Genomic DNA, 26,086 nt, shown 5'->3' with positions numbered 1-26,086 from the left:
TGGATCATAAAGCAAGAGAATTCCAGGAAAACATCTATGCAAAAGCTTTTGACCATGTGGATCACAATAAACTGTGGAAAATTCTTAAAGAGATGGGAATACCAGACCACCTCACCTGTCTCCTGAGAAACCTGTATGCAGATCAAGAAGTAATAGTTAGAACCTCACATGAAATGAATGACAGGTTCAAAATTGGGAAAGGAATAAGACAAGGCTGTATATTGTCACCCTGTTTAACTTTTATGCAGAGCACATCATGCAAAATGCCGGGCTAGATGAATCACAAGCTAGAATCAAGATAGCCAGGGAAAATACCAACAACCTCAGATATGCAGCTGATACCACCCTTACGACAGAAAGTGAAGAGGAACTACAGAAATTCTTGATGAGGAAGGAAGAGGAAAGTGAAAAAGCTGGCTTAAAACTCAACACTCAAAAACAAACATCATGGCATCTGGTCCATCACTTTCATGGCAAATAGATGGGGGAAAAGTGGAGACAAAATTAAATGAAGATATAATTACTGAAAGGAGATCAAATCAAATAATCCAAAAGAAATAAATTCATTGAAGGCCTATGACCTTTTAAAGACCTTTTTCTTGATTACAACAGTAATGTTCACAATAGTTTATTCATAAGACAATAAAATACTGAAATGAGCAAACGGAAGCACATAAAACCTCTCTACCCACAATTACTGACTGGCTCTTAGGGAACCACATGCACAGTGGTTTAAGAAGTAGTATGGTAAACCAGAAGGAATGAGCTCTCTCTCAGGCTCTGCGAAGACCGTGACCTGGCTGGCAGGGCCCTTACAGGTAAGATGATGGTTTTGAAAAAGGAATTCAACATGACTCCTAGGTTCTGGCTTGCACAGTTCGGGAGTGTTGGAAATCAATGCCAAATTACAATAGAATTACCCTCCCACCCCACTGGTCAGCTTTTGGGACGTGCACAGCAATGGCTAGTGGCTTCCTGTACTGAGGCAGAGAAAAGCATCTGTTTTATTCAGATTGATTCATGGATAAAACTGAAGGTTGCCAATCATATACACTAGTAACTCTCAAAGTTACCTAAGCCAAAGAACTCTCATTCTGGTCACAGTTTACTACTTTGAAAATTTGTAGTAGATGAAAATAAGCTCCTTAAAAGGCTATTTAAGGAAAGAAACATGGTATATTCAAGGAGTCATTAAACACACACACACTTGTCAAATTCAGTTCTTTAATTGGATAATTCTGTATATCTTCCACAATCCAGCTGTGTAAGTGAAAATGGAACTTATAAAATAGATGGCGGTAACAAGGTCTGGTTCGTGGCAGTTCTAAAGAAAGAACACACCAATCTGATAAACTATCCATTTGCTTCAAAGTCTTTAATACATTCATCCTTAGCATTCAGCTTCACTTATGTCATGAGATTTCATACTGACAGATTTTATAGAACCATTCCATTTTATGGAACCGCTTGACAGATTTTACAACAAATAAGTACCAGCAGGGTGTACAAGCCTCTATCATTCGTGACAAATGATTAAAAGATGAGATCACCTTTTAGAACAGTGGCTCCCAATCGCTTCTCGGCCTTTTGGCTAAGATCAAGTGCGGAACAGTGGCTCCCAAATGTAGCCAATCATAGGAAACCCTGGAAAACATAGTTTCCCAAGCCACCCTGACAAAGTCTAATTCACTGGTTATGGGGTGATCCCAGGATTATGTCTTTTAAAAACCCAAGCAATTCCAGTAATCAGTCAAACCAGGAGCACATGCTTTTAGGGGTGAGAGAGGATGAGGACTGAAAATGGACCTACTACTGGCTCTAATTTGCTGTTCAGCAAGGCCTGAATGGTGGGCAATATAATTTCTCTCCATAAACCCTCACTACAGTCACCACAGCAGAGGGTGACAACTCAGGCAGAACACTGTGAGCTCTGCGCAAGAGGCCTGGCAGAGGGACTGAGGTTGGGGGCAGTGGGGCGGGTGACAAGAGGAGAGAGGAAGGGAAGAAGGTGCAGCTACCTTCAGAGCAGGTGGCAGAAAGAACCACATGGTCCAGCAAAAAGCAGAGGAAGGAGGACCTCACACAAGAAAGTTGTTCCCATCTCCCTGAAAAATATCAGCCATTTAAGAAACCAATTGGCTCCTACAGCTCATTAGAAATCAGTTTTGAGAATAACATGATCAAGTTCTCCTAGGAGTCCTGTACTACTACTTTCCAAGCTGGACACAAACATATCAAACTGTGATACCAAAAACCTTAAGATCTGGGAAATAAGCCTATATGTAAAAATATTCAGAGAAAGACCATAGCTAAACTACAAAAGTAATAGTTTCCATAAGGGGAAAATAATGGACCAGGAGAGGAAATACAGTTAAACTAAAGATACAGATTTGAGCCAGGCCTTAAAGATGGATAGAGGAAAGAGGGGGTTTTCTAGAGGAGGTGAGGAAAGGAGGTGCTATATGAAATGAAATAGGGAGGTGGGAAACAATAAAAAGAAAGGTGCACTGCCTGAATGAGTCATGCACTCAGCAGAAACTAGGTTCCCTTCGTTTAGAGCATTTTTCTTTCAAGTGAAAATTTACATTTAGTTCATGGCCTCTTTCAAGTCCTGCCACACTCTGCATTGGTCAAAAGTTATCATCCCCACTGACAGATGAGGACACTGATGCTCTATTTGGAAACACTAAGTGCCTGCTGAAGAAGAGCCAACTGTTAGTTCAAGAGCTGGAGTTTGACCCCTGTCCTCTGACTTCCAGATGAGAGCCTGATCACCAGCCACCTGAACCTGGAGAGACCAGACCAAATCGGGAGTTGCTGCACCTATGAGGTGATGAAATCCAAAGTCAATGACATCAAAGGAAATGTTGTCATTGTTTTTCAGTCTCCCAGTTGTGTCCGACTCTTTGAGAGCCTGCAGACTGCAGCATTCCAGGCTTCCTTCTCCTTCATTATCTCCCGGAGTTTGCTCAAACTCATGTGCATTGAGTTGATGATACCATTCAACCATCTAATCCTCTATTACCCTCTTCTCCTTTTGCCTTCAGTCTTTCCCAGCTCTAGGGTCCTTTCCAATGAGCTGGCTTTTCACATCAGGTGGCCAAAGTACTGGAGCTTCAGCTTCCACATCAGCCCTTCCAATGAATATTCAGGGTTAATTTCCTTTAGGATTGACTGATTTGATCTCCTTGCTGACCAAGGGACCCTCAAGAGTCTTCTCCAGCACCAGAATTTGAAAGCATCAATTCTTCAGTGCTCAGCCTTTTTTATGGTTCAACTCTCACATCCATACATGGAAAAACTAGGACATGAAGAGAGCAAATCTAATTTTTTTAAAGAAAGATAAAAGTAGTTATAAATATGGAGGCTGAAGGAGAGGAGAGGGTCAAGCTAACTGCCAGCCCAGGAGAGCGGCCTGATACCAACTGGCTGCTGGAGCCCAGCGCTGTTGCACCTCAATGGCAAAATTCTGTCTTACCAACTGTTTATTTGGTTTATATGCAGGAAAATTCAGTAATGTAATGCTATTTTGACCTTTACTTTTTGAAATCAAACTGGAAGTTTCAGGGGAAAGGAGAATCCCATTAAATCTTCAAACTAATAAAAAGGCTTTTTTTAAAAAGGAAATTCTCCATGGCAGTTTATCCTAGGAAACCAGTAAAAGACTATTTTTCAAACCAATTAGAGTCTTACAATCTTCAAGATCCAAATATTGTATCTCTTCTAATTGTGATATTACATGAAGAAAACAGTGCTCCTGCTGAAAATGTTTTCCCTGAATTTAATTAAGTCTTTAGACCTAAGTTCCAGTTTCCAGGAATATGAGAGCTAGAGAAACAAGTTGAATGAAAACAAGAAGAAAAGAATCACACAAATCTCAAAGGTAGAATATCTTACGGGAGAGCTGACAATCTCTGATAAATTAGGAGGAGGAGGGTAGTAGAACTTTAGATTAAAACCTAACGATCAAATGCAAATGTATGGATACTGAGTGGGTCATAGTTTGAAACAAATCATGAGTGAAAGACATTTGAGATAACTGGAAAATCTGAATGTAGATTAGGTACTAAATGATATGAAGAAATTAATAGTTTTACTAGTTGTTGTTTCGTCACTAAGTCATGTCTGACTCTTTGAGACCCCATGAACTGTATAGCCTGTCAGGTTTCTCTATCCATGGGATTTTTCAGGCAAGAATACTGGAGTGGATTGCCATTTCCTCCTCCAGGGGATCTTCCCAACCCAGGGATCCAACCCATATCTCCTGAATTTGCAGGCAGATTCTTAACACTGAGCCACCTGGAAAGCCCTAGTTTTACTAAGGATAGTATAAATGGTTAAGAAGAAAAACACCTTTGAGTGTGACACTCCACCTCAAAACACACACCTCTAATTTGCTCTCAGAAAGGAAGAGGCCATACCAATGTGACAAAATGTTAATTTTGAATCTAGGTAGTAAGTATATAGTTGTCCCTTATACAATTTTATCTACTTTTATATTTGGAAGTTTTACATAATAAAAATTAAATGTAAAATAAAACATGATGATTCTAACAGAATATCAGTTTTCTTGGTATTACAGTTTAACCAACATTTCCTCTTCTAAATGATATGAAGATTTACAATAGACTAAAACCTCAAGTGCTAGTTTGACTAGCAACTGTTTATTCTTCTTGAAGAAGTGTCTACAAGACTCCTGAGGGGAAAGTCTTTAAATAAAGGCTTTGTACAATCAGAGGGACTAAGGTTAGAAGACCACCAACCCTAAAGAACACATCAGTGAAGAAACTTTAAAAAAAATCTGCGTCACAAGAAAAATAAGAGAGTCCTGTTACCATAGAAACTATCTGGGTGGCTTGAATGTTTCAAAGGAACACAGCACCTCAAGCAACAAAGAAAGCCTGCGGTCCTTGCTAGGACCTCACCTGTCAACTGCTGGAAGTCAACAGAGTGAGCAAAGAGCCCATGCTGACAAGTGTGCCCATAGTCCAGAGACAATTCAACTCTAATCTATCTGCCACTTCCTGCAGACCAGATCCATGAAAGTCCTGAAAGTGATTTGAGTAGGGTCACAAAGTAGTTAGTGTGGATGCCCTGACTATCCAGACTAGTTGTTCTTCCCATTATGCCAGGATGATTCTTTGCTAACACACTAAAATGGCTTGAGAAACACCAAATGGACCCTTATTATTATATCAGTGAGCATTTATAACATGTAAATATGAAGTTAAAATACTTGTCTTTCTTATAAACTACTTCACTTGTAAGGAGCCACCCTCAAAAAGGTTCAGTTTATTGTGAAGGGGGTATAAAAAGAAAGAGACGCATAGTAAAATGAAACAAACAAAGAAACCCAGCATGGCCTAAGTTTGTTCTCCACTGAGGCAAAGTTTAAAGGTGCTAACAGCTGGTGGCTGTCAGCTCACTGCACCTTACCCTCCCGGCTGAAAGGCAAATTGTGTTTGATGGGCAACCAGAGTGGCACGCCTCCACAGTTCCCTGTGCGTTGACTGAAGCACTTCTGTACTGAAGGGGTGGTGAATTAGAGAGGTGTGACCCACAGCAGCTCTGCCTTAAAGTGGTCTGGCGTTCCCCCACAGCCTTGCCAGGTTCACAGCCTCTCAGGTGAACTCCAGCACCCAGCACCTTCATCACTTCTCACGGACATCTTACCACAAGTGCATAAAGTATACAGCCAGTATAATTGTATTTTAAGCTATTTTAGTGACAAATTCCTTGTTTGGGATGTCTGTCAATGGCCTCTTGAACTGGGCCCTGATTCCTACTTGGAATAAAAACTAAGACAGGTACATAAAACAAATCATGCCTCACAGCGACAGCCACGAATTTCACTGAAACAGCATCTGGACATACGATCTCAAAAAAATTCAGCAGAGAACTCAGCAACTGCCAATTTCCTCCTCTAAACCTGGATGCTTTTTCTCAGAACTCCAGAGAAGTGAAAGATGTTGATTGGGCTGGGGAGAAGGGAGCCGGGGGAGAGACTCTTAATGTTTAGCAACCAAACCCACCTCCCCAAAAAAGAGGAAAAATTAGAGGAAGAGAGCAGACATAATGACCAAATACTGCAGGACAAGCCTCGTGGAGGACGTATGCCTGAGTCTCCAGCTCCAGTGTGAGAAGGAGAAAGAGTGGTTTTTCAAACCAGGCTATGCACTAAACTAAAATGCTCAATTGCCCTCCTGAGGAGAGGGTGATGGAAGATAATTTTTAAACGCAGGCAAGAGGCTGGAACACAATAAAACCTCACAGCTGTGGTGAGGAAAGACAGGAGGAAATGAGTCAAGTGTTTTCAGAAAGCAGAGATGTATTCCATGTCTGTAAGATCCATGTCTATAAGATCATGTCTGTAAGATGGGAGCAGACATCTAGAAAGCAAAACAGCCAGTAAAGACGTCACTGGACTTCAGGTGAGAGATGACTAAGAGTCAGACCAAGGCAAGGTAACAGAGTCTACAGATACTCACGAAATACAAAAGTCAGAACATGGGGCACAAGTAACCAAGGCAATTAATGAGAAGGAAGAATCACAAGATGAAATGAACAACCTTTACAGCATTTATAAATCTGTAAATGTGTTCAGGTAAAGCTGTCCATTAGAAGCGCTGACTTGCCAGAATGGACTTTAAAATCATCAGGGAAAGGAGCCAGCCCTTTCCAGGCTGATCTTTAAAAAGTTTAAAATAAACCTAACTGCTTTGAAAGCTTCATTTAATTCTGTGATACAGATAACTACAAATGTAAGTTGTGAAAAAAATATTCTTCTTATTCCAGAATACCTAAGAGCATAATCTTGACAATCATGGACTATTTCTGTTTAAAAAAGATAAAAAGAACTTCCTTCTAAGTTCAGCTCAAAATCCACCTCCTCTATAGTCAGCTGTGGTTTCAAGTTTCTCTGCCCTAAGAAGCCACCTTCCTTGTGACCACACAGAATCCCACTTGCTCCTCTCAGCAGGAACTCACTGTCTGGTCCCTGCTAAGACAGATCACAGGCCCCTTACGGGCCAGGCCAAGGCCAACCAGTTTTCCTTCCCCTTTAAGAGTTAGCACAGGGTCATTCACAGACCTAGTGTTTGACAAATAAATATGAACACAGTCAAAGTATCTTCAATTCTAAAGATTTCTTTAAATAAGTAAATCAAAATGTAATACAAATTTAAGAACATACAACATTCTACAGAATGAGTTACTGGTTAAAACAAGGACCAAATGGGTCTTTTCTAATTTTAAAATGATGTTCTTAACACGGATGAACCTTGAAGACATTATGCTAAGTGAAATAAGCCAGCCACAAAGGACAAAATGGTATGATTCCACTCATAGGTGGTCCCTGGAGTACTCAAAGGCACACAGAAAGTAAAACAGAGGTTACCAAGGGCTGGAAGGAAAGGGGATGAGGGAGTTATGGGCTAACAAGTAAGATTTCAGTTTGGGACAAAGAAAATTTTCTGGAAAGAGACTGCGGTGATGGTTGCACAACAGATGACTGTACTTAATGCCAATGAACTATACACGTAAAATGGTTAAAATGGTAAACTTTATGTTGTGTTATACCACAAAAAAAAAGCAAACAAATTTTTAAAAAAAGAACATACAACATTCAACTATATGCAACATCAGCACAGTTGCAGATATGCTGTAGGAAACACAACTGGGTGAGCTGGTACAGATGCAACATAATTTTGCTATACTGTTTTGCCTAATTATCCAAACAGGAGACAAGATAAATTTGTATCTCTGCAATTTACATACCATTGTAATTAAACAAAAAATTCCTTTAAATAACAGGAAAGATTAAGAATTTATAACTTCATTTAACAAAAAGTACAAGCCCTAAAAACAGATATTTAAAACAGAACTAAAAAGTTTCTAAACAGTAAAACCATTAAAACAGACTCACAAGATACATGTATAACTGAATCTTTGCTGTATACCTGAAACTAACACAACACTGTTAACCAACTATACTCCAATATAAAATAAATATAAAATAAAAAGCTAAAAAAAAAGATTCACATTGATAAAGTAAAATGATCACAACCTAATTAAATGTGCTTTAGACAAAATATACAAAATTTTCGTTTTTTAAATATCTCCCACAGAAGATTAAGTGGAGAAGTTTGTTAGTTATTAATCCACGTTAGAACTGAGTGTAATTTAGCTAAATTTTTGCAATTATTCACAAATTCCCCCGATTAAAAATTTCATGAACTATCTTAAAGTCAGGATGTTAAATGATGCCTCAAAATGAAAACTCCTTGGCTTTCTCTTTGCTAGAATTCAGTACGAAAAGCAGAGTCCCTATGGGTTACGCTTCTCACATCTTAAATGGACCTTCATATTAAAACGTAACACAGTCACTTAAAACCTGAGTGGGCATGACGTTGCCTGGAACGTGAGCACGGTCCACACACACACCTGGATGCTGCTGCACTGCCCTCTCGCAAGACACCTGAACCAGACGCCCCTCAGTTTCCACCTCCTTATATGAGGACAGTCTCCAAGTTGACGGGAGGATCATATGAGCTCACGTGCACACAACCAGGCTCACTTCCCAGGGTGTGGGTGCCCACCCTCTTTTCTTCAACCCCTAAGGCGTTCATTTACCAGCATCCAGCATGCTGATGCCTCAATACACACCAAGGGGAAGCTCACAAGATCCTACCCGTCCGGGAAAAATACCTCAAAAAAATGTCTTGTTTTCTGTAATTTGTCACATTACTCTCTAAAGTCCTACAATCTGACATCTAAGCACATTAAGCTATTGATATTACGAACACTGAAATAAAATCTCAGTACTCATTGATAACACAGACAGAATGTCTACAGCACTTCATAGACGCTGGGCACTTTATGTGTACTAACTTACTTAATCCCCCAGTAACCTTATAAGATAAGCGAGTACTATCAAATGCCTGTTTTACAGATGAGGCAATCAGGCACAGCTGCTCAGTAACAGGGTTTGATGCCAGGCAATCTGGCTCAAGTTCTTTGTCTCCGGACCTTTTCCTTCTGTTCTGGGTTCCTTTTTAAACCATTTCCTGCCCACTCCTACACTCCTGGATCTCCTGCCCCTCACTCCTCCCTTTAGGGCTGTCCCTGCTGGTTCTTCTCTCACTCTTCTTAGTGTCAGCATGCTGAAGGAGCTCAGGCACTCTCCTAGCTGCAACTGTCAGCCTGATACTCACAAATTTGAATTTCTAGCCTTAAACCATTATGTTATCTCTTGGCCTGTTTAAGTCACTTTCTTCTCTGCCTAAACACAAATTCTAACCATCCTCATTTCAATGTCTATTCCCGTTGCTTTTAGTGCATGACGAGATATCCCAGAGTTTACTGGTGAACAACTATTTTATTATGTCCTGGGATTCTGTGGGTCAGGACTTCAGACAAGGCACAGAGGAGATGACTGACCTCTCTCTGCTCCACAACATCTGGGGCTTGGCAGGGACGACTATTTGGCTGGGGACTAGAATCACCTGGAGGAGTCTTTACTCGAATGTCTAGGGTTTGGTGCTAGCTGGTGGGTGGGACCTCAGCTAAAGCCATCAGCTGGAACACCCAGACGTGGCCTCTCCTTGAGGCAGAGATCCTCACAGCACAGCAGCCTCAGAGTAGCTGGACTTTTACATGGTGGCTCAGGGCTCCAGAGTCTCCCATATTCTTAAAACACTTTCCAACTAATCCAAGCCCACAGTTCCTCCTCACCATAAAAGAAGGAATATACTAAGCATCAAGTGTTTTTCACATACCTTCTTAATTCTTTTAAGATCCCAAGCAAAGCAAGTATTATCATCCTTCACAAAAAGAGAAAGATGAAATTTAAGTTTAGAGACATGCCAATAATTATACAGATAGTTAAGGGACAAAGTCACATTCAAACTCAGAATCACGATGAAGATCAAGCTTGCAAATATACACATCTAAATATTTTTTCTCTAATTCCAGGGTAAAGGTTTTCCATAACCAGATTTTTCTTATCAGCTAACCATTAAAAAGTTGTATTTCTTTTGCTCCTAGACTTGAAACAAATTTGTCACGACGTTTTTAATTTATCTATTTAGAAATACATGCACATACTTCAAAAATCGAAAACTGAAAATATAGTGAAAAGTCAAGCATGTCATCTGCCATCTGCCCAGTTCATATCCCTGATTAACATGTAACCACTTGTGCATCCTCCAATTCTTAATGCAATATAAACATTTTATTGTCACCCACACACCCCCACACACACGTTTCCCCTACAAAACATAACTCGTCTGCATCATTTCACTATTCTAGGGGGTCAGTAGGGTGCTTCCTTTTTCATGGATGCAGTGACTAACCTTGAGCATAAGGCATTTTGTGTATGCAATTCCCAGAAAGAGGATTTTCAAATATGATATATGCATTCGTATTTAACAGTTGTTGCCAAATTATCATAAGGATAGTTACACTCTCAATGGTAATATCTGTTTCCCTGTAATTTCAATAATGTAATGAATATCAAGTTTCTAGGCTCTGGCCAAACAAGGAAAAAATATATCTTTGAGTGGTCTTTGTGTATATCTTTCAATGAAGGTGAGGTCAAGCAACTTTCTATGTATTTAAAAGCTATTTGTATCCCTTTCCTGTGAATTGTCTGCCTTCAGGTCTAGCCAACTCTTCAACTGTGTTTTTGGCCTTTCTCTCACATTAACTTCTAGCATCTCTTTTTATATTAGCACGGTTATTCTGTTGTCTACAATATGAACTGCGAATATTTCTTCCCAGTTTGTCATTTGACTTCATTTCTGTTAGTATTTGATATGTGAAAATTCTTGGTTTTTATATAAAGTAACTGTTTTCTTTTATGGCTTCTAGATTGAGTCATAATTAAGCAGATCTCCAGTGCAGAATTAAAGAAATATATATAAGAAAAATTAACAACTTTATATCTCTTTAAGCTTTATTTAAAATATTTCTAAATTTACTGAATGGTTGCAAAGATGGCCTAGAGTTTCCATATATTTTCTTTATAAAAGAACTCCAGTTAATAAATTCAGAAATTAAAGAACTAAATACCCCTATTTTTCAACTTCTAAAAAATACTGGATCTAGGCAGTCACCAAGGACTACTAAAATCAGTAACTGAAAGGCTGGTGAGAAACTCTTAAATGGATAATTGGGCTGATAACACCCAGAGCCTATCCATTTTAACATCACAGAATGATAGACAACCAGATATTTAGCTGCTTACCAGTGGAAAAATACGCCACCAACCACGAAGCATTCTTGACTAAATTTAAGAGTCAGTGTGGTGAGATGGAGGCAGGGAATTGTTGTTGTTGCTCAGTTGCCAAGTCATGTCCGACTCTTTGGGACCCATGGACTGCAGCACGCCAGGCTTCACTGTCCCTCACCATCTCCCAGAGTTTGCCCAAGTTCACATCCATTGAATCAGTGATGCCATCCAACTATCTCATCCTCTGCTACCCTCTTCTCCTTTGGCCTTCAATCTTTCCCAGCATCAGGGTCTTTTCCAATGAGTCAATTCTTCGCATCAGGCAGTCAAAGTATTGGAGCTTCAGCTTCAGCATCAGTCCTTCCAATGAATATTCAGGGTTGAGTTCCTTTAAGATTGACTGGTTTAATCTCCTTGCTGTGAAAGGGACTCCCAAGAATCTTCTCCAGTACCACAATTCAAAAGTGTCAATTCTTCAGCACTCTGCCTTCTTTATGGTCCAGCTCTCACATTCGTACATGACTACAGCAAAGACCATAGCTTTGACTATACAGATCTTTGTCACCAAAGTAATGTCTTTGCTTTTTAATACACATTATCTTCTAATTTCATGGCTGCAGTCACCATCAGTAGTGATTTTAGAGCCCAATAAGAGGAAATCTATCACTGCTTCCACCTTTTCCCCTTCTATTTGCCATGAAGTGATGGGACCAGAAACAGTTAGAAGCAACAGTTAGAACTGGACATGGAATAACAGACTGGTTCCAAATAGGAAAAGGAGTTCGTCAAGGCTGTATACTGTCACCCTGCTTATTTAACTTATATGCACAGTACATCATGAGAAACGCTGGGCTGGAGGAAGCACAAGCTGGAATCAAGATTGCCGGGAGAAATATTAATAACCTCAGATATGCAGATAACACCACCCTTATGGCAGAAAGTGAAGAACTAAAGAGCCTCTTGATGAAAGTGAGAAAGGAGAGTGAAAAAGTTGGCTTAAAGCTCAACATTCAGAAAACTAAGATCATGGCATCTGGTCCCATCACTTCATGGCAAATAGATGGGGAAACAGTGGAAACAGGGGCTGACTTAATTTTTCTGGGCTCCAAAATCACTGCAGATGGTGATTGTAGCCATGAAATTTAAAAAGGCTTACTCCTTGGAAGGAAAGTTATGACTAACCTAGACAGCATATTAAAAACCAGAGACATTGCTTTGCCAACAAAGCTACATCTAGTCAAGGCTATGGTTTTTCCAGTGGTCATGTATGGATGTGAGAGTTGGACTGTGAAGAAAGCTGAGCACCAAAGAATTGATGCTTTTGAACTGTGGTGTTGGAGAAGACTCTTGAGAGTCCCTTGGACTGCAAGGAGATCCAACCAGTCCATCCTAAAGGAGATCAGTCCTGGGTACTCATTGGAAGGACTGATGTTGAAGCTGAAACTCCAATACTTTGGCCACCTGATGTGAAGAGCTGACTCACTGGAAAAAGACCCTGATGCTGGGAAAGATTGAGGGCAGGAGGAAAAGGGGACGACAGAGGATGAGATGGTTGGATGGCATCACTGACTCCATGGACATGGGTTTGGGTGGACTCCAGGAGTTGGCAATGGACAGGGAGGCCTGGCATGGGGAGGCCTGTTCATGGGGTCGCAAAGAGTCAGACACGACAGAGCGACTGAACTGAACTGAACTGATGGGACCAGATGCCATGATCTTAAGTTTTTTTTTAATACTGAGTTTTAAGCCAGCCTTTTCACTCTCGTCTTTCACCCTCATCAAGAGGCTCTTTAGTTCTTCTTCACTTTCTGCCATTAGAGTGGTATCATCTGCATATCTGAGGTTTTTGGTATTTCTCCCAGCAATCTTGATTCCAGCTTGTAACTCTTCCAGCCCAGCATTTTGGATGATGTGCTCTGTGTGCAAGTGAAAGTGTAAGTTGCTCAGTCATGTCCAACTCTTTGCAACCCATGGACTATACCATCCATGGAATTCTCCAGGCCAGAATACTGGAGTGGGTAGCCTTTCCCTTCTCCAAGGAATCTTCCCAACCCAGGGATCGAACCAAGGTCTCCTGCATTGCAGGCAGATTCTTTACCAGATGAGCCACAAAGGAAGCCCAAGAATATTGGAGTAGGTAGCTATCCCTTCTCTAGCAGATATTCCTGACTCAGGAATTGAACCAAGGTCTCCTGCACTACAGGTGGATTCTTTACCAACTGAGCTATCAAGGAAGCCCTGTACATATAAAGGGTGATAATAAACAGCCTTGACATACTTCTTTATCAATTTTGAATCCATCAGTTGTTCCACATAAGGTTCTAACTCTTGCTTCCTGACCCACATACAGGTTTCTCAGGAGACAGGTAAGATGGTCTTGGTATTTCCATCTCTCTTAAGTTTTTCCACAGTTTGTTAAGATCCACACAAAGGCCTTATTATCATAGTCAATGAAACAGAAGTAGATGTTTTTCTGGAATTCCCTTGCTTTCTCTACGATCCAATGAATGCTGCCAATTTGATTTCTGGTTCCTCTGCCTTTTCTAAACCCAGCTTGAACATCTGCAAGTTCTTGGTTCCGTTATGCTGAAGCCTAGCTTGAAGGATTTTGAGCATAACCTTACTAGCATGGCAGACGAGTACAACTGCCTGGTAGTCTCGACATTCCTTAGTACTGCCCTTCTTGGGAACTGGGATGAAGATTGACCTTTTCCAGTCCTGTAGCCACGGCTGGGTTTTCCAAATTGGCTGACATATTGAGTGCAACACTTTGATAACATCATCTTTTAGGATTTTAAATAGCTCTGCTGGAATCCCATGACCTCCACTAGCTTTACTGGCAACAGTGCTTCCTTCCTAAGGCCCACTAGAACTTCACACTCCAGGATGTCTGGCTCTGAGTGAGTGACCACACCACCGTGGTTATCTGGGTCATAAGATCTTTTTTGTACAGTTCTTCCATGTATTCTTGCCATCTCTTCTTGATCTCTTCTGCTTCGATTAGGTCTTTACCGTTTCTGTCCTTTATTAAGCCCATCTTTGGATGAAATGTTCCTTTGATACTTGCAATTCTCTTGAAGAGATAGCTAGTCATTCCCTTTCTGTTGCTTTCTTCTAACTCTTTGCAGTGTTCATTGAAGAAGGCCTTTTTGTCTCTCCATGCTATTCTCTGAAACTCTCCATTTAGCTGGGTGTACCTTTCCCTTTCTCCCTTGCTTTTCGCTTCTCTTCCTTACTCAGCTGTTTGTAAAGCCTCCTCAGACAACCACTTTGTCTTGCATTTTTTTCTTTGGGATGGTTTGGTTCACTACCTCCAGTATAATATTATGAACCTCTGTCCATAGTTCTTCAGGCACTCTGTTTACTAGATCTAATCCCCTGAATCTATTTATCATTTCCAGTGTATATTTAGTGGGGATTTGACCTAAGTTGCACCTGACTGGCCTAGTGGTTTTCCCCACTTTTTTTAGTTTAAGCCTGAACTTTGTTATAAGGAGCTAATGATCTGAGCCACAGTCAGCTCTCGGTCTTGTTTTCACTGACTGTATACAGCTTGTCCATCTTCAGCTACAAAGAATGTAATCAGTCTAATTTTGGTATTGACCATTTGGTGATCTCCATGTGTAAAGTCGTCTCTTGTTGAAAAAGGGTATTCGCTATGACCAGGGCATTCTGTTAGCCTTTGCCCTGCTTCATTTTGTACTCCAAGGCTAAATTTGCCTCTTACACCAGGTATCTCTTGACTTTTTACTTTTGCATCCCAATTTCCTATGAATAAGACATCTTTTTTTGGCATTAGTTCTAGGAGGTCTTGTAGGTCTTCATAGAACTAATCAACTTCAGCTTCTTTGGCAAGCCTCTAACTACTAGTATATAAGCAACACAGGAGTTAAAGGAACATGTTAAACTATTAATAAATCGTGAGAAAATAATGAGCAGAACCCAGGAGGTGGGGAATTCTATAAGACAAATGACCTTGTTTCTTCAACAAATTGTTAGCAGATAAAAAGAAACAGCAAACTAACAAGTTAAAAGAGACTTGAAGACTTGATTTATCAGATATAATGTGTGACTCTTATCTGAATCCTTATTCAAACAAAGCAATTTATAAAGAGATACCTGTAAGAAAAATCAAAGAAATGTTAACAATGGTTAGATATAATCTAGTGGAGGTGATGGAATTCCAGTTGAGCTACTCCAAATCCTGAAAGATGATGCTGTGAAAGTGCTGCACTCAATATGCCAGCACATTTGGAAAACTCAGCAGTGGCCACAGGACTGGAAAAGGCCAGTTTTCATTCCAATCCCAAAGAAAGGCAATGCCAAAGAATGCTCAAACTACCGCACAATTGCACTCATCTCACACGCTAGTAAAGGAATGCTCAAAAGTCTCCAAGCCAAGCTTCAGCAATATGTGAACCGTGAACTTCCTGATGTTCAAGCTGGTTTTAGAAAAGGCAGAGGAACCAGAGATCAAATTGCCAACATCTGCTGGATCATGGAAAAAGCAAGAGAGTTCCAGAAAAATATCTATTTCTGCTTTATTGACTATGCCAAAGCCTTTGACTGTGTGGATCACAATAAACTGTGGAGGATTCCGAAAGAGATGGGAATACCAGACCACCTGATCTGCCTCTTGAGAAATCTGTATGCAGGTCAGGAAGCAACAGTTAGAAGTGGACATGGAACAACAGACTGGTTCCAAATAGGAAAAGGAGTTCGTCAAGGCTGTATACTGTCACCCTGCTTATTTAACTTATATGCAGAGTACATCATGAGAAACGCTGGACTGGAAGAAACACAAGCTGGAATCAAGATTGCCAGGAGAAATATCAATAACCTCAGATATGCAGATGACACCACCCTTATGGCAGAAAGTGAAGAGGAACTCAAAAGCCTCTTGATGAAAGTGAAAGTGGAGAGTGAAAAAGTTGGCTTAAAGCTCAACATTCAGAAAATGAAGATCATGGCATCTGGTCCCACCACTTCATGGGAAATAGATGGGGAAACAGTGGAAACAGTGTCAGACTTTATTTTTCTGGGCTCCAATATCACTACAGATGGTGACTGCAGCCATGAAATTAAAAGACACTTACTCCTTGGAAGGAAAGTTATGTCCAACCTAGATAGCATATTCAAAAGCAGAGACATTACTTTGCCAACAAAGGTTCGTCTAGTCAAGGCTATGGTTTTTCCTGTGGTCATGTATGGATGTGAGAGTTGGACTGTGAAGAAGGCTGAGTGCCGAAGAATTGATGCTTTTGAACTGTGGTGTTGGAGAAGACTCTTGAGAGTTCCTTGGACTGCAGGGAGATCCAACCAGTCCATTCTGAAGAAGATCAGCCCTGGGATTTCTTTAGAAGGAATGATGCTAAAGCTGAAACTCCAGTACTTTGTCCACCTCATGCAAAGAGTTGACTCATTGGAAGAGACTCTGACGCTGGGAGGGATTGGGGGCAGGAAGAAAAGGGACGACAGAGGATGAGATGGCTGGATGGCATCACTGAATCGATGGACGTGAGTCTCAGTGAACTCCAGGAGTTGGTGATGGACATGGAGGCCTGGCATGCTGCAGTTCATGGGGTTGCAAAGAGTCGGACACGACTGAGAGACTGATCTGATCTGATCTGATTGATTTCAAATATGATACTATTTTAAAGTCTTTATATTTTAGAGATACAGTAAAGTCTTTATCAATGAAATGACATATCTAGGATTTGCTTTAAAATAACTCAGCAGGTAATTCATATTGATGCATGGCAGAAACCAACACAATATTTTAAAGCAATTACCCTTCAATTAAAACTAAATAAATTTTAAAATAATTCAGCAGGGAAGGTGTGTGACAAGCAGGATGAATAAAGGCAGACTTCTGTCTGTATTAATGGTTGGGTGATAGACATATTCAAACTCATTATACTATTCTAACTTTGTTTACATTTGAACATTTCTACAATAATTTAAAAACTGACTGCAATCCTGACATTTTCTAGCAATTTTTCCCCGTCAGAATTTTGATGTGCCAGGCAAACAGGCCAGTCACTTCAATCGATACCTTGGAATAACATGTTGACTGAATACAGAAAAAGCCAGGTGCACGACTCCATGAAGAACAAAGATGTTTAAAGGATGACTTCTGGCATAGAAGTGTCAGGAGATCCAAAAGAAATAACTCCCATGACTTTTTCATAAAGCTAAATCCTCTACATCTTTCTTTAGTGTTTAAAAAAACAAGCAGCATTTATTGAGCATTTATGCACAGAGCACTGTGCTAGAAGACACACATTAGGAAAGGGTCCCTGTCTTTAAGAAATTAATTCAAACATTCATCAACTTGTCTACATGTGCTGGGCAATCTGCTAGACATTCTAAGGTAAGGACAGACAGTCACTTTTCTTCTAGAAAACTATGACTCAGGCTTTAATAAAACCAAATTCTAATGAGCAAATGTTCTCTCAACCTTGAGTGTAACAAATTTACCTTGATTCAGACAATCTTTGAACAATCTTTGATTAACACAATCTAAATTATCCCTCAATCTAATTTCCATAAGCTCAATGGAGAATGTATAACCATAGGGAACATATTCATTATATTACCTAGAATTATGAACTGTTCATATAATCTTACATTCATAATCTAGGATTCATCAAAGATTAAATAGTTGCCCTCTCCTGGCAAATTTCTTTACTGCAGTCTGACTCAACCAAATACTGGACTCAAATTAGAGAGGTATACAGCAATGAGTCAGTGGGGGAATGCCCAGGCATGGAACAGTTTCCAGAGCTGGACAAAGAAAACAGCAGAGAAGATACAAAAAGGAAAGAGGAGGAGAAGGGAGGTGATTCAAATAAATCTGTAAATTACTACTGTTACAATTAAGTTGTGAGAGATTATGAGGATTCTCATTCTCTATCATTCTCCCAATGCTGATACTTTTCAGATAAAGTGAAAGTGAAAGTCTCTCAGTTGTGTCTAACTCTTTGCGACCGCATGAACTATACAGTCTGTGGAATTCTCTAGGCCAGAATACTGGAGTGGGTAGCCTTTCCCTTCTCCAGGGGATCTTCTCAATCCAGGGACTGAACCCAGGTCTCCCGCATTGCAGGCAGATTCTTTACCAGCTGAGCCACAAGGGAAGTTCAAGCCTTGGGTAAGTTCTTTCTGTGCCTCAGTTTCCTTATCCCTAAAAATCGGGCTAAGTTCAAGCCTTGGGTAAATTCTTTCTGTGCCTCAGTTTGCTTATCCCTAAAAATAGGGCTAATATTACCTACCCCATTGGCTTATTGTGAGGATCGATAAGGCAATACATGTAAAGAATGCACAACTGTGTTCAGCACGTAGTAATCAGTTGTGTTTGTTGCTATTCAGATGTCAGCTCAAGCATCCACACTTCCGATCTCCCAGCACAGATGAAGTTCCTTTGTTAAATGCTCTCATGGAGCTGTGTTCTTTTCATCATTACATTTCTCCATCTATAATCACACATTCATGTGATTCTATTGAATATGTGACTTAATCCAATAGACTATTCTATGAGAGAAGAAACCATATCTGGTTTTACTCAGTCTACTTCCCAGCATTCAGCACAGTGGGTGGTACTCAATGAATAAATGAAATTCAATTATAAAGTTCCCAGACAGTCTAATGAATAACATCACTTAACACTCGAATAGGCTAAATTGTGTTGAAGATAAGTTGAAATCCTAAATCTCAGTACCTCAGAGTGTGACCTTATTTGGAAATAGAGTTAACTGCAAACATCATTAGCTAAATTAAGATGAGGCATGTGTGCTAAGTTGCTTCAGTCACATCTGACTTTTTGCAACCTTATGGACTGTAACCCGCCAGGCTCCTCTGTCCATGGGATTTTCCAGGCAAGAATACTGGAGTGGGTTACCATGCCCTGCTCCTGGGGATCTTCCTTACCCAGGGATCAAACTCGTGTGTCTTATGTCTCTTGCATTGGCAGGCAAGTTACCACTAGCACCGCAAGGCATACTGGAGTAAAATGGACTTAATCCTATGTGACTTGATATCCTTAAAAAAGGGAAATTTGGACACCAACAGAAGCAGAGATGGGAGTAATGTAGCTGCAGGCTAAGAAACACCAAGGACTGCCAGCTACCCCCAGAAGCTGGGAAGAGGCAAGGGAAGGACGCCCCTGACTCCCTTCAGTTTTCAGAGGGAGTGTGGTTCCACCAATGCCTTGAATTCAGACTTCTAGTCTCCAGCACTGTGAGACAGGTTTCTGTTGTTTGAACAGTTCAGTCTGTAGTACTTTGATATAGCAGTCCATTGAAACTAGGACAAGTACCAGTTTGTTTGGTATTTCAAAGTTATGTGTAGTGACTTTTCCTCCCAGGCCAGAAAAAAAAAAATGTTAATAGATAATACATTTTTAGAAGAAACTAGTAAGACTTGCTTCTCTCCTCCATTCTCAATGACTATACCCTAAAATCCAGTCATATACTTTAACAGTCTTGTTATTTTTTTCTTCTTTATTCACTATACCTTTTTCAGCAATATACAGAACTAAGTCCTACACAAGATTCATTAACAAAATGAAAACAAAATTTAGTAGTGAATCGAGATTTAAATGAACTATACACATCCAAAATAGTACCTCTCAATGATGAGGTTAACTTTTCTACACCATACTTTACAACTTAGGTCATAAATTCATCTTTTGCCCACAATATGGGAGGGGATAATAAATAAGTTGACTTTTTGCCCCCCTGCACATCTTAGAAGTTGTTACAATTCTTACTTTATTGTGGGATTCTGAAATGGTAAATCACAGAAGTTTGTGAGTCAAAGAAAAAGAAAACCTTTTGTGAGCGCTGGCATATTTCAGTATGAAGTGGCTAAGACTCAATTTTGTACAAACAGAATACCTAATGCCTGGCTTTATCTTTAGAGAATAGCTGTCATCTTGCAGTGTACATGGTTGAGGCAGAGTGGGGGGCCAGTCAAGAAGCCCATCACCTGTGGTGCCATCGCTTCCTCCTGCGTTATATACAGGCCCACATGCTCCCCAAATCTGGGACACTGTCAGCTTGATTCATGAAAACTTCTCTGGCATCCTGGACAAGACAAGTTAAAATCTATTTCAACTAGAAATGTGACAGAAGAGTCAAGACTCTCGTGTATTTCCGTAAACTCATAAAAAGGACAATTAATGAGACAAGTTATACTCAGCCTTAAGGACAATTAATGAGACAAGTTATACTCAGCCTCTGGTGGATAATACTTTCTAAGGCTTCCCTTGTGGCTTAGCTGGTAAAGAATCCACAGGCAATGTGGGAGACTTGGGTTCGATCCTTGGATTGGAAAGATCCCCTGGAGAAGGAAAAGGCTACCCACTCCAGTATTCTGGCCTGGAGAATTCCATGGACTGTATAGTCCATGGGATTGCAAAGAGTCAGACACCACTGAGTGACTTTCACTTTCACTTTTGAGTGTCCCTGATGGCTCAGATGGTGAAGAATCTGTCCGCAATGCAGGAGACCCAGGTTCAATCCCTGAGTCAGGAAGATCCCCTGGAGGAGGGAATGACAACCCACTCCAGTATTGTCGCCTGGAGAATTCCATGGACAGAGAAGCCTGGTGGGCTACAGTCCATGGGGATCACAAAGAGTCAGACACGACTGAGTGACTAACACTTTCACTTTCATTATCTAAGAGGTTGTTACCATTTACACCCAGGAGAGGACAGGGGAAGGGAAGGGTCAGACACAAGGACATGAAGACCAAAAACCTCAGGGAATAGTAGAACCTCCAATTTAATTAAGGTTCTGAATTTCAGAAATACTGGAAATACAGGAAATATTTAGAAAGAAGACCTCAGCAAAGTAAATTCTTGAATATGTAAGAGAACTTGGATGTGGTTAAACTCAAATGGAACAGCAATAGATAAAGGTGAGCTGTCCTGTGATGCTATTCAAAGGACAGCCAGTTCCTGGAAGACATGAGTTTCTCTTCCAGCCTTCCCTCCACTATGAACTACAGCCCAGTGGCGAACAATAACCAGGAGACTTGCACAACCTTGACACAGCCCTGTTACAGCTGACCACAGGTGTGCCCATTATAAGGTACACAAAGGAAAGTAAAGTGTAGCAAGGGTCATGAAGCTACACTGCAGCACAAGGGGAACTGAAAGACTCCCCAAACACCAGAAACTAGCATCAATCCACTCGAGAGGAACTGAAAAAAGATACAATAATAATTTGGGGAATATAAAGTAAAAATTTATTTAATTTTATATTTCACAATATTTAATTCAACACTAGTAACAGGAATTAATACACAGATATAAAAGATGTTAAGTATCTTATTTATAGAGAAGTGATAGTTTCAAATAAGTTTGTTTCTATCCAAAATAATCTATAGTGGGCATTGAATTATGATCTCTAAAGAAATAAAAATTAGGAATTGGGTAAGAGTGTTTTCCCTATTACTTACTTCCGTATTTTCTATAGATTTAAAGTACCCTTCCCTCTCCCACCTAGGTGGGCCCAAGGCCTGGACCTCCGCCTTCAGGTCCATTCCTTTAAGTTCAGCATCATCCTTGTCAGCCTCTCCTCTGTCTTGTCTTTATGCACCTCTAAGAAATCAATGGAAACAGTGTCAGACTTCATCTTTGTGGGCTCCAAAATCACTGCGGATGGTGAGTGCAGCCTTGAAATTAAAAGACACTTACTCCTTGGAAGAAAAGTTATGACCAACCTAGATAGCATATTCAAAAGCAGAGACATTACTTTGCCAACAAAGGTCCATCTAGTCAAGGCTATGGTTTTTCCTGTGGTCATGTATGGATGTGAGAGTTGGACTGTGAAGAAGGCTGAGCGCCGAAGAATTGATGCTTGTGAATTGTGGTGTTGGAGAAGACTCTTGAGAGTCCCTTGGACTGCCAGGAGATCCACCCAGTCCATTCTGAGATCCTGGGATTTCTTTGGAAGGAATGATGCTAAAGCTGAAACTCCAGTACTTTGTCCACCTCATGCGAAGAGTTGACTCATTGGAAAAGACTCTGATGCTGGGAGGAATTGGGGGCAGGAGGAAAAGGGGACGATAGAGGAAGAGATGGCTGGATGGCATCACTGACTCAATGGACATGAGTTTGAATGAACTCCGGGAGATGGTGATGGACATGGAGGCCTGGCATGCTGCGATTCATGGGGCTGCAAAGAGTCGGACACGACTGAGCGACTGAACTGAACTGAACTGAACTGAAGAAATCAATATTAAGTCCTTAAGTATGATCCTCTAGATAGAGGCTTTCAAAATTTTGACCACAATATAAGAAACACATGCTACATATGCAGCTAGTACATACTGCCCCCAGAAAAAAATTATACCAATAAAACCTACTTGGAAGTTTCTCAAAACATTTACCCTTACTACATATGATAGACTGATTTTTCTCCATTGTACTCCACCTTATTTTAATGCTGGTGACCCAAGTACTAGGTCAGAACTCAGTCTGAAATGCTTAGTAGAGATGATAACACTGATATATCTTACTAAGTAGCAACATTAGGAAGCAGATAAGAGTTCTGTCTTTAGTCTGCCAGGATTCAAACACCAGCCAACCACTTGAAGTTGTCAACCTCTCTACTTCTGCTTCCTTATCATGGGGTAAAAGAACAGTGCTTAATTCAGAAATGAAGGTTAACCAAGACCACACATATAAAGCACTTGGAGCATGAAAAGTATTCAATTAATGGCTATTAATAATTCTTAAATGGTCTGTGAGTTTTTATTGTGTAAAATATATACCTAACACTCATCATCTTAACCATTTTAACATGTGAAATTCAGAGGCAGTTAGCACATTCATAATGTGTGCAACCATCAAAACTCTCTAATCCCAGAACACTTTCACCATCCCAAAAGGAAACCTAGAACCCGTTAAGCCCATTAAGCAGTTTCTCCCCATTTCACTCTTCTCCCCAGGCCCTCTTGGGCATGATGATGATTAGATTCTCCCTAATCTGATTTCTCTTCCTAGGTCCATAGACTTTTCAAATAATAAATTAACACTTGACTAGAATCATTTTCTTAGGTAGAATGAAGTGTTCTTTACAGTCATTAGTTCTATGGCTCATAAAACAAACCTCTACGAATCATTTCTTAGGTGAACCTTTTTGAGCCACTTAAGGTAATTCTGTGACCTGCCTCAGGGTCAGAAATCGCTCTCTCTGTGAATTCTATTAGGGCAAGATTTCCAAAGCTTGACCAAGTGCAAAGGCCCCTTTCAGTGTACACAAGAGGCAGACCGAGCAGGGCCCTGAGAAAACGTTTCTACATCGTGGAATATCACCAAATCATAGAATATTTGCAAAAGGAAGAATGTTTATTCTTCAGTCTTTGCATTTTGAAATTCTGTATTCAAGGCTCCAAACGTTTACCAACATGGGGTTAAAAAAAGTAAACACGGACACAGAACGAGATATCCAGGTCTTGGCTTTAGGATGCAGTGTCATTTCCTTTTTGGACCTCACCCCTCTCACACTGATTTCCCACCCTTCCTTTGGGGTGGCGGGAGACCAGTGCAAAAATAACTGTTTTTCCCAGAATCAATTAAGGGAGTCTCCAGAAACTCGGGGGAAATAAACCTGACCCGGGAGGTAGGTAACCTGGCAAAGCAGCTCTGTTACTCTTTGAGAAATGGTGACGGCAGAAGGTTTCTTGGGTCAAAGAAATAAATGTCACCAAGAGGTACAGAAGATGTGAACTGGAAAACAACGTCCTTAGTCCCACTTGTGTAAGTCAGAGCTTTTTTTTTTTTACTCTCCCTCTTTTTTTTTAATTTGACCAACACCCCTCACCCAGAAAACAGGCAGCGAAGTCCTCTGTTAATTTCCACCCCAACCCTGCACCCTTGCTCTCGGCCTCCTGGGCAAAAGCCTGACCCTCCTCTGGCGCGGAGAGCACTGGGTCAACCCTGTTCCTTTGGGATGGGGGTTGAGGGGTGGGTGATACAGGGACTCCGGGTCTCACTGCCCAGAAAACTTCCCCGACTCCCAGGGAGACGCTTTCCTGCTTTGGGATTTGGGAAGTGGGGTAGGAAAGGGGGAGAAGGCTTTAAGCAGCAAACTAACCCAAGAAACTTCACACCTCAAACTCCAGGAAAGCCTGTACCCAGAACGATATCCAATTCTGGGAAAGTCCTGAGCTGTAGTGACCTCGATGTGAACAAAACTATGACTTTTCCAAGAGCCGGGTGCCCTGGCAAGTCAGCAAGAATGAGGATCCCCGATGCTCCCCCGGCGCTCCAAACACACGAAGCCAAGACTTCATCCCAGACCTACCAAAAAATGAGACCTCAAGAGCAAGGATGACTTAAGAAGCCATCACTTCCCGGAGCCCAGATGCACGTTCCTCAGGTATCCGGCCCTGGACGTTCAGGCTCCCGCCCGGGGGCATGAGGAAGCTCGGTGACTGTGGTCCCGCCAGCTCAGGCTGGAGGAGAGGGCTGCGTGCAGGTAGTGGGAGGACCCCGCGAGGACGGCTGCAGACAGGCCCCGGGGGGAGAGGCCGCTGACTCTCCCGGCGCCCGAAATGAGTCCCACCCAGGCTCCTGTCCTTGGCCCGACGGCTGGGCCAGGGCCGAGGGCGGGGTCGGCAAGTGCCAGCATTCGGCTTCCTCCGCCAAGAGTGAGCAACTCCGGAAACTTCCCCAAGCCGGCGCAAGCTTCCCGCGGCCACCTCCCCAGTGCCCTGCACGCCGGCCGGCCAGCGAACACACTGACCTGAGATGGTTTCCTGGTAGCCTTTGGTGAAGAACTGCATGGCCGTGGCCGCCCTCCAGGGCGTCTTGATCAGCCCCTGCCGCTCGGGGTCCTCTCCCAGCGAGCGCAGGATGGACGAGTAGGCGGCCGCCAGGTTGGGGAGGTTCAGCTCGTTGTCCTCCTCGCTGCGAGGCCGCTCGCCATTCCAGCCGTCCGCCGGCTGGGCGCTCTTGCTCTCCGGTCGCGGCGGCTTCTCGGCGGGCGGGCTTGGCCCGGGCCGCGGCGGCTCCCCTTCGAGGAACCCATTGCTGCACCTGGCGCCCCGCGACTTCAGCGTCACCCGCCCCGGACCCTTCTCCATGGACCCGTCGCTGCCGCTCCGGAAGGACCCTCGGGTGCGTGAGGGACTTCAAGTGAACTTCCCGGGCCGGGAGTGGGCTCTGACCCGAGTCACCTGAGGAAGATAGGCCTGGAGTCAGCAACACGTTCCGAGTCTGGAACAGACGAGCCAGAAGAGTGCTGTGTCGCCTCCTTTTTATGGGCTGGCGGCTCGGTCGGCGCCGCGGGGCGTTTCTATTGGCCGAGTCTCCTGGCGTCACGGCGCTCACTCCGCCCCCCGCCCCTCCCCGCCCTCCGCCCGGTGCCCTGGGGGCCGGCAGACGCCGGGGGGACCTTGTCCGAGCCCCTCCCGCGCCAGCCGGGCGGATTGCATTGGACCTTTTAGCTGTGACCAGATAAACCAAACCCTAAAGGGGCTGGTGGCTGGAGCGTGGGGAGGCAAGGTCTGAGTGCCCAGTCAACCATTCCCTCTTAGGGCAAAGAAGAGGCTGCATCAGAAGTGTCCTGGTCCCCTCGTCCTGTCAAAGATGAGCAAACAGGTGGCCTTGTCCAGGAAAATGTGGGTATGGAAACCAACTCATACTTTCAGGTCAGGAAAATAATATGAATTGAAACGCTTGAGTTCGTTAGTTAAAAATGTGTCCAATGCACCTGCTTCCTGGCGCTGTAAGGAGGAATGTTACACCAGGTGGCCCTTAAATGAGTCCCTATATCTAGGAGGATGGTAATATGTGATGGCCAGAACTTTGACCCTGTGGAAATTGATTAGCAAGCGAAGAAA

The 26,086-nt window shown here is 42.0% G+C and overlaps 1 protein-coding gene across 5 annotated transcripts in view; it reads right to left on the bottom strand.

Annotated features, from left to right (window-relative positions):
• The window catches only part of GCH1 (GTP cyclohydrolase 1), a 55,268-nt gene extending 29,775 nt beyond the window's left edge, over positions 1-25,493 (bottom strand). For 2 of the 5 annotated variants that reach the window (XR_011465643.1, XR_011465642.1), the window contains exon 1: positions 24,988-25,493. Coding sequence is in view for 3 of the 5 variants with exons in the window: in XM_070377803.1 (XP_070233904.1) it covers positions 24,988-25,327 (340 nt within the window). In the remaining 2 variants the exon portion in view is untranslated. The remainder of the gene's footprint in view (positions 1-24,987) is intronic. The other 3 variants (XM_070377803.1, XM_070377804.1, XM_070377805.1) reach the window with 2 other exon arrangements.
• Positions 25,494-26,086: the final 593 nt, after the last annotated feature.

Source organism: Bos mutus, chromosome 10 (assembly GCF_027580195.1).
Source record: "Bos mutus isolate GX-2022 chromosome 10, NWIPB_WYAK_1.1, whole genome shotgun sequence".
Lineage (NCBI taxonomy): Eukaryota > Metazoa > Chordata > Mammalia > Artiodactyla > Bovidae > Bos > Bos mutus.
Note: the sequence above shows the minus strand (reverse complement) of the source record. Positions and strands in the feature narration are given on the sequence as shown.